Below are 9,840 nucleotides of genomic sequence, written 5' to 3' on the forward strand. Positions count from 1 at the left end.
TTGATATGAAGCAGCTCGTAACATAAGCCTGACACAGTGCCAGACCATGAGTAAAGTCCAGGAGGGAAGGTCTCGCCCCTCTCGGTCAGGAGCGAGCCGAGCCCCCCCCCCCCCAAAAAAAAGAAAAAGATCCCGGACCCCCCATGAGGGCAAGATCTGGTACAGACAGCTCGGGGTTAAAGCATTAATATGCTCCCATAAGCAGTGGGAGAAGGAACCGAAGGAGGACGATGCAGCTGTGCGACTTGGTTTCACTTACTGTGGGGTGGGGTGGGGGTCGGGTGGGGGTGGGGTGGGGGGACAGAAGATGCGAGGCAATCGCCGGACAAACCGCAACTTTAATTGTAAGAAAATCAAGTATTTCGGCCCGGGCTTGTTTTAGGAAAGGGTGGAAGCCTTCCAGGAAGGGTGGGATGCAGCGTGTTTATAATCTGGCATCCCCAAATGTCCAAATGTGGTCAGGTCCTCCGATAGCTGTCTCGGTTTAATTGCACAAGCAAACAAGCCGGTGATGCACACGATTAGGGACAGGAATGGAAACTGAGCATTTAAGTGCTCGCCTGTTTGGATGAAAGACTTCCGCTCTGTCATTGTTGTTACGGTTCTTCTTTATTTTGCCTGGTGCTGTTTTGTTCTTTCCCATCCAGTCCCTTTGCTGTCCATATGCACCAGCTGGCCTGGCCAATGCAACGTTTGCCTATCACATCCATTACATCCATTACATCCGTTACATCCGTTACATCCATTACATCCGTTACATCCGTTACATCCGTTACATCCGTTACATCCATTACATCCATTACATCCATTACATCCGTCACATCCGTTACTTCCTCTCCTAAGGAGACTGGCTTTGGAAACATTATCATTCTGTAGGTGTACTATGAGACATTAGTCTAATGAATATCATATGCTAATTCTGTATTGATAATATAGTAGACTTCATTGACAAATCGAACATGATCAAATTCTAACTTTGCACCAACCCTCTTTATTTACCTTTTGAACCAATCCAACCATTAAAGGGACAATATGTAACGTTTTTCTACTTAAATTTAAAAAAAAACCACACACACACAAATCCACTGGTATTAGATATGAATCAGAGTATCACTTTTCCCAAAGAAAATGATATTACCCATCTGTTTGTATGTGTAAATGGTGTGTTGTGCTGTGGTCTGAATTCAAACACAACAGAGTTCCCATGTGGGGACAGACGCCTCAGCAGCAAGTCAGACTTCTGAGTTTGGGTGGATCCGGTTTTGATTGGCTGCTAAGGCGTACACACACACACCTGTGTCTGATTTCAGACCACAATACATTTTGCCGGGCCATCAAATTCTTTAAAACCTAAAAATAGATGGACAATCTTTTTCTCTTCAGCTAGAGAAATAGTTCAATAAAAACTTCATGTGATACTCACGGATGAGTTCGTTTTATTTGTTCATTTGAACAGATATTCGTACGTATTCTCAAAGCGACAACAAAAGCAAAACAAATAGAGCATCGTGTCATTCAGAACGTGTGTTTGGCACGTCTGCTGCGTTGTTGACCACTAGGGGCAGTGTTTGCACGGTGGCGGCCCACGTGACAGACAGGTGCTTTAAGTTCATGGGGTGAGGTACGCCACGGTTACCGCATCCTCGTGTCGCAGAGGACATTCGAGCGATTACGGCAGAAAACTCGGCACATTAAGCATCCCGTTCATGACGTCATAATGGTGAAGACCTGCTTGTCGACATTCAGTAAACACAAAACGAAAGAGAGAAACGTGTGCTGGACACGATCGGAAGCGCGTCCTGATCAGGCCTTCACAGCCACCTGTGCGGAATGACTGACCCGCTTCAGACTGATATGAATCACAAAGCGCGGAGGTCACTGCGAGTCGTTTAAAAAAAAATCCTCCCCCTCTTTTCCCTCCTCCTCCTCCTCCTCTTCATCCTCCTCCTCTTCCTCGCCTCCCAGAGAGGGGTCAGGGCTGGTCAATAAAGAGTTGGAACGCGGCCCGGAGCGCGAGATAACGGATGAAAACGGAGGATTAATTTGAGGAGGGGGGGGAAGAGAGAGAGAAACTCTCGTTAAAGACGTGGTTTCTGTGTTCTGCGTCTGTTTTCTTCCCAGTTGAATCACATTGTTTCTGCGGATACCATGGCCAGCTCGGAAATGCAGCTCCTCGGGTTCCTGCTCTCCCTGGCCGGCCTCGGCGCCACCGCCGTCGCCGCCTGCATGGTGGAGTGGAGGAGGTTCGACGAGGGGAGCGGACTCCTGCAGCAAACCTACGAGGGTCTGTGGATGACCTGCACCGGACAGATCGGGGGGAGGATGACCTGCGAGTCCTACGAGTCTCTCTTCAAACTCCCCAGTAAGTTTTTTTCCCTTTTTTTTTTAAACAGCCTCTGTGGTCCAATAGCGTCTGCCTCTGCCATGAAGCAGGATAAAGGGTGTAGAAACCCGGTCCACGGTGTAGCACGTGGATGGAGTCACATCTCTCCCTCTTCGCTCGTGTCAGCCTCTGTGATGAAGATGAGGCGAGGACGCGTTCTTCTTCCTAGCGATCTGTGTCATCCATTGTACAGGAGGGCAAAGCGTCGTTCTTCTTGTTCCTGTTCTTGTTGAGAGCCTCTGCCCTCCATCAGAAATGCTCATACTTCACCTGAGGTGGAGTGGTTGGTTGTGCTGCACTTTTTCCCCCCTGTATGTCTTTTTTCACGTTCCTTTAAAAAAAAAAAGTAAATTGCAAAAAAAAAAACCCCACACATACAGGAAGCAACATAACAGCAATGCACATGAGATGATATGGAGCTGATGAGGTGGCGGGGTGTCTGTCTGTCGTGTCAGCGGCACCTGCAGAAGATGTGGACGGGGTGGCCACAGAGGGGCCAGCTGCAGCTTATTCGGGGACTCAAGTCGTCCCCAAAATGTGGAGCATCTGCTGTACAGATGTAGCTTACGTTGTGCAATCAAGAGGACGAGACGTAATTTGGCAAATGAATACAAACGACTATTTGAAAATAACGGAATAAGAATCCGACATGAAGTCATGGAGAATTGGAAACATGCGCCCACGCGGCCTTTGCGGTCCTGTCATTACAGGTGTATTACAGTTGTTATAGGTTTTGCAGATGGGTAATAGAGTATTGCTATCCGCATACATGGAGTGCTGATTTGAGACCAATAAGGTTCTCAGTAGGTTTTTATTGTCGTGTGACCTGACCACAAAAGAAAAATAGCATTTATTTTTTTCCTTCAGATGATGGACCATGACGGACCACCCTTGTTTCACATTGCCAGAAGTTCTTAGTTACACCTGGTTCTGTTTTGTCATTACGTAAAAACTATTACTCTGCACAAGTTTTCACCATTCAGATTATAAGTATGCACACACACACACACACGAAGGAGACCTGAGCCAGACCCAGACCCAGCATAGCGTGCTGTGTAACTCCCATAGAGTGTTTTGTTATATTGAATCCGAGTAAAGGAGCGCGAGACACAGTGAGGGGCGAGGAGCAACAACCAGACAAGTCCCCCGAGTCCGGGTTTGCCCTTCATGTGCAGTAGATATGATGCAGACCTTTATTCATTTTGCACCTTTCATACACGGACTGCAGCTCAAAGTGCTTTACATTAGAAAGACCCAAATCAAAACAGCCACATTCAGAAAAAAAATGACATGAAAAGTCCGTTTGAGAGTGTTTCACAATCAACGAGAGAGAAGGAAAAGTCAAGTTAAGAGCGTTTAAACTGATAAAAGTGAAACGTTACAGTGCAGATTTAGACTTTCTGAGGTTTCTCCTCATTTTTGTCCTGTTTTGTTTTTTTTTCCCTTCTGGAGTTTCTCTACATGCAAATCGAGTGTTTCAGAACAGTGGATGTCGTTCATTAGTGCTCTGCTATTTTTATCTGTCGGAGGATGTGAGTGTGATTATGAAGCCCCCTGGGAGGCTGGCGTCATTTAGGACTAAACAAACAAATGCTGACTGTCTGACGCGCTCGATCGTTGTCTTCGTACCTGCAGTTGAGATCCAGGCCACCAGGTCGGTGATGCTGCTCAGCATCTTCCTGTCCGGCGTGGCTCTGATGGCGTCCACCGCCGGGATGAAGTGCACGCGCTTCATGGACGGAAATGACCGGACCAAAGCCACGGTGGCCATGGTGGGAGGAATCATATTCATGATCTCAGGTGGGTTTAAAGATGGAATCTGGGATTTTTATTCCTATTAAAAGCGCCATATTTGATCCCTTTCCCCGGTGGCCTTTTCATAGTGTAAACTACTAATAAGACACGTTAGCCCCCTAGCTAACGGGGCTGAGCCTTTAGCCGAGCGGTTAGTGATGTCGCCTTGTGGTGCAGTACACCCTGTATCGAATCCCGCACCGGGCAAGAAGATAACCGGTTACAGTAGCAACGGCCATTCAGCAGTATAGTCATTCTGCTCCCCCATATGATATTTCCCGTTGGTGCAGGCGGGGTCCGCCATTCCCGCCAACTGTTGCAAGGCGCATGCACAGGAAATGTGTCGCGTCTGCCCGGAAAAAAACTAGAAGAAGAAGAAGAAGGAACTTGCATGTCAAACGTGGACGGGCAAGCGATAAACACGAAACTAAACGTTATCAGACATTTAATCACATGTTAGATATTATAACCGGCACGGATAAATAGACTCGCTAGCCCTTGGCTAACGGGTCGGACCCTTTAGTCGACTGGTTAACATGGTCGCCCGTGGTTCGGGAGACACGATTTCGCGTCCCGGCTGTGGCAGGCCACCACAGGAACTGCCGCAGCCGGGACGCGAACCCGCGACTCCCACGTCGCGGGAGACATCGCTAACCGCTCGGCTGAAGGGTCCGACCCGTTAGCCAAGGACCAACGTGTCTACTTATCCGTGCACGTTACAATATGTTACTCAGTAATGCCGTGTTGGATGACATTGTTGATGAGCCCACTTTCTCCAAAACACGCTTGCTAGCGCTGAGTTGTCTTGCGGGTGTTGCGCCAAAATGTGAAGTCATACTGAAGCGTGAAGGGCTGTTACCATACAGCATCACAGGCGTACAGTTGTACTTTACAGTCAGAGAAATCACTAAAACCCTTCACACGTGGCTTTGCTCCACCTTGTGCGTTTTATCCTCTTATCTGTGATGCCCCCACTTACTCAGTTCAGATTATGTATTTTATACGAAGTGTTGGTAATGATTGTCTAATTAGTGCAAATGAACACTGACTGAATGTTTTTTTGCTTTTGTTTTCTCCACATTCAGGTGTGTTGACGTTGGCCATAACCTCGTGGTACGTCCAACAGATTATTCAGAGCTTCTTTGGATCCCGTCACCTGACAAGGTAGAGCCTCCAGATAGGATGGAAGCCGTGACCCACCCCCACCCTCCACCCCCACACACACACACACAATCACAAAATACATACATAACGTGCAAATACACAAGCACACAAGCACAAACATACAAAAATAAATATGCAGATACACAAGCACATGCATGCTATAAGTACTCATGTAAACACACCCACACCCACATGCGCACACACTGACTTCGCTGAGTTGCCAAAGTAAACCGTTGATCTCATCACACATTTTATATCCCAGATAGGAGAATTTAATGTTTTTATTGTGCAAGCCACACTGTTAACTGTTGGGACGTGTGATAGCTTAGCAGAGTAATACTTGACCATGTGCCATACAGAGCCGTGTGACTGTTTGCTTTTAATGCCAAGCTAATACAACACCGGCTGGTTTCACTGATTGACACGTCTTCAGCCAGACAACCAGGAGCAGGGTGATTAATACACTATGCTGAAATAAACAGGGACAAAAAAATTGTAAAAATTGCGTTGTTTTGGGCGACATGGTGGCACAGCGGTTAGCGCGGTCGCCCCACAGCAAGAAGGTCCTGGGTTCGAGCCCCGGGGAGGTCCATCCTTGGGGGTCGTCCCAGGTCGTCCTCTGTATGGAGTTTGCATGTTCTCCCCGTGTCTGTGTGGGTCAGGTGAATCAGCCATACTAAATTGTCCCTAAGTGTGAATGTGTGTGTGTGTGGGCCCTGTGTGATGGCCTGACGGCCTGTCCAGGGTGTCTCCCCACCTGCTGCCCAATGACTGCTGGGATAGGCTCCAGCATCCCTGATAGCAGGATAAACGGTTTGGATGGATGGATGGATGGATGGGTGGATGGATGGATGGATGGATGGATGGATGGATGGATGGATTGTTTCGGCACGTCTTTGTTCATACATGTATCTCACCTTTTCGTAGGTATGAGTTTGGCAACGCCGTCTTCGTGAGCTGGGGTGGTGCCGTATCCACCCTGGTGGGAGGGGCTTTCCTCAGCTGTCGCAGGTGCAGCAGGTCATTGTTGTTCCGCCCATCCTCGACCCCCGGCACCGACTACGTCTAGAGGACGGAGGACAGACGGGCCAAAAGAGGGCTTCAGTACATTCAGGTCCAAGCCGTAGCCTGCCTCACACACCACCACACCTTCTGTGGACATTATCACTGGTGTTTCTTCGGTGGAGCCCACTACCTTTGGACTCTGTGAAACTCTGCAACATACAACAAGAGCGTACAGCCGCAAGAGCAAAATTGTTGTTTGTTTTGTTTTTTTTGTGCCTTCAAATCAGAACTATATGGCCTGCAGATGCAGCATGTTTTATTTCCAGTTACAGGGATTATGCCAAGATTTGTGCTTTTTGTTTCTCCATCAGGGAATCATTTTGATTTCTGACTTCTGTACGGTTGACTCGGTCAGACTGTAGCAATAGGAAATCACTAATTGAAAATCAGCAAGCAAAGTATAGGACGTGTGAGTCTCTGTGCAAGTGTCCTTGCGCTGTCTTTTGGTTATTTAAAGTCTGCAGTCCGCATGTGGTCTGTCAGCACATCCTGTAATGTGTTTTCCTGTTGGTGGCTCTTACCATCTTGACGTCAACGTGTTAAATCCATTTTCAAGCTAATTCTGCAGGCATTTTTATGCATGTGTTGTTTTTTTTAGTGCCGGCACGGCGGCTTAGTGGTCCGCACTGTGTCCTCCCAGCAGGATGGTCCGGGATGTGATGGCAGTCCATCTGTGAGGAGTTTGCATGCCTCTGTGTTTGTGTGAGTTTCCTCCCACGATCCGACAACATGTATGTAAGGTCAGCTGCAGACTTTTGATTGCCCCGTGTGTGTGCGTGTACCTGTTTGTGTGTGTGTGTGTGTGTGTGTGTGTGTGTGTCTGTCTGTCTGTCTGTCTGTCTGTCTGTCTGTCTGTCCGTCCGTCCTGTGATGCACTGTGATGTCCTGTCTCTGCTTTCTGACTGATGCATTCTGAGACTGACTCCCGCTCCCGGAGACCCTGACTTGGATTAAGCGGGTATAGATAATGGATGAAAGTTGTTTTTGAATTATGCTGTTGTTTTCTACTTCCTGTATAAATATCACTCACTGTTATCATGTGCGTGTGTGGTGCCGTGTCCAGCGTATTTGGAAAGATGCTACTGTATATTTTTGAAAATAAAACTGAAATCTGAGATCAAGTTTGTTCCATTTGACCCCGTGTGTCGCTGCCTTTGGTTCGGCTGTCGCCAAACGTGGGAGCGTGAGAGCGATTCCCCCCTCGGCCTTGTCTGCAGCTCTGAAATGAAGCCTTCACCACATCAGCCCCCTCGCCCACAGAGACAATTGCAGCTCTAAAGCCCGACTCAGACATCAGAAACTGAGAAACACTTTACTTGTCGTTTCATTTCATGTGCTTGCGTGAATATCGTTCCCCCCAGCCCACAGTAGTGCAACACAAAGACAAAAACACATTTCTAAAAACTACAAGAACTACAAGAACACATAAATATCCAAACTAACACATATATTCAGTTCAATTCAATGTATTGTCATTAAAAACAATGTGTAGGCACATGTTAAAAATGAAATAAGGGCTGCGGCTTCACCAAACAGACATACACAAACACAGCAAACACAGTAGAAGATATACACAGATGAAGACCAAAAGCTAAAAATAAGTGAAAAAAGAGAACACGAGTACAAAATATTTAAAAATATCTACAGACATTCAGTGGTAGCCAGGTTCAGATGGGCAACAGCTTGGGGAAAGGAGCTGTTTTTGAGCCTGGTAGTGCGGGCTCTGAGGATCCTGTAGCGCCTCCCAGAGCACAGGGGGGAGAACAGTCCATGGTTGGGGTGGGTGGGATCTCTGCTGATGTTGAGGCCCCTTTGAAGGCAGCGTTTGTGATAAATGTCTTTTATGGCTGGGAGCTGGGTACCGGTGATATGCTGGGCCGCCTTGACGACCCGCTGCTGAGCTTTCTGGTCTACTGAGGTGCAGTTGCCGTACCACACTGAGATGCAGCTGGTCAGGATGCTCTCTGTGCTGCAGTGGTAGAAGTTGGTGAGAATTTTGGGGGATAGACAGATGCTCCTCAGCCTCCTCAGGAAATGCAGCCATTGTTGGGCCTTTTTCACAAGGGCCTGTGTGTTTGATGTCCAGGAGAGGTCCTCGTTGATGTGGACTGCAAGGAATTTAAAGCTGGAGACACACTCCAATTCCACCCCATTGATGTGTATGGATGAGTGGCTGCAGCTTCTAGACCTCCTAAGATCCACAATCAGCTCCTTTGTCTTGTGCACATTGAGAACCAGATTGTTGGTAGTGCACCATGATGTGAGGTGCTGAATCTCGTCCCTGTAGGGTGTCTTGTCATTGTTGGAGATACGGTCAATGACTGTGGTGTCATCCGCAATCTTAACTATTACATTTGAAGGATGAGTTGGCAGGCAGTCATGGGTAAAGATGGAGAAAAGAAGGAGGCTCAGAACACAGAACACACATATATATATCTAAACTAAACAAAAAAAGCACTGTCCAGTGTAGTGATATAACGCCATGTATATACACTGGAACTACACTAGGTGTTATGTACTACCCGGACTGTTATTATGGTTACACCACTACCATGTATGGTTATTACGTCTGCCTACTGAGCCACGATTAAACCTGAGTTCTATAACCCATTGTGGTCATTGATCCTCGACCAATACTACCTCAAGTATTACTTCATCCAGGAGAACAAACGCTAGCCAGGATGACTGTCGGAACTGCCGGTCTACATGGGCTAGTAGTTAGTTAGCTTAGCCTGCCCCGCTTCCATGTCCTGTCAGACCGCCCTCAGTGTTTCTTCTTTGAGCTAAGCTCCAGGCAGGGCCGTGGTCCTTGGGCCCACAGGACGCAGCACACCAAGCTCCCTTAGCTGATCCAATGCTAGCTCTCCCAGCCAGACACCTTCAACACACCTCCCCGCACTCCAAACAATGACACTAAAAACACAGTCAAAGCTAGGCGAGGCTGCCGCCAGACCACCCCTGGTGTTATCGGAACTGCCGGTCTGCATGGGCTAGCAGTTAGCTTAGCCTGCCCCGCTTCTGCGTCCTGTCAGACCGCCCTCGGTGTTACCTTTTGGGGCACAGCTCCAGGCAGGTCCGTGGTCCCGGGGCCCACAGGACGCAGCAGACCAAGCTCTCCCAGCCATCAAACGAAGACAAACCTAGACGCGGACAAAGACACTGTATGGACGATACTAGGTGAGGCTGCCGCAAACGTGAATTTGCGCCGCCATCTTTCCACACCGGAAGCGGAAGAACCAAATGAAATGCTGCGTTTCGATAAAATTACTTCCATCAGCTGCGTGATGTTGCAGAGTAGACTTGTGGATGAGGGAGGTTATGGAATGACATTGACTTAGACCACAACTTTCTTATACAAATGACTATTTGTATGACTTATCATAACATTGTAATTTACCAATAATAATGTTGGCATTCATTTCTGTCAAAAAGTG

The 9,840-nt window shown here is 47.8% G+C and overlaps 1 protein-coding gene across 1 annotated transcript; it reads left to right on the plus strand.

Annotated features, from left to right (window-relative positions):
- The first annotated feature begins 2,148 nt into the window (after positions 1–2,148).
- LOC130109936 (claudin-1-like) lies at positions 2,149–6,410 on the plus strand. The gene is made up of 4 exons (XM_056276901.1): positions 2,149–2,362; positions 4,019–4,183; positions 5,263–5,341; positions 6,269–6,410. Exons 1-4 carry the CDS (start codon positions 2,149–2,151, stop codon positions 6,408–6,410), a joined length of 600 nt encoding a protein of 199 aa, XP_056132876.1.
- Positions 6,411–9,840: the final 3,430 nt, after the last annotated feature.

Source organism: Lampris incognitus, chromosome 3 (genome assembly GCF_029633865.1).
Source record: "Lampris incognitus isolate fLamInc1 chromosome 3, fLamInc1.hap2, whole genome shotgun sequence".
Lineage (NCBI taxonomy): Eukaryota > Metazoa > Chordata > Actinopteri > Lampriformes > Lampridae > Lampris > Lampris incognitus.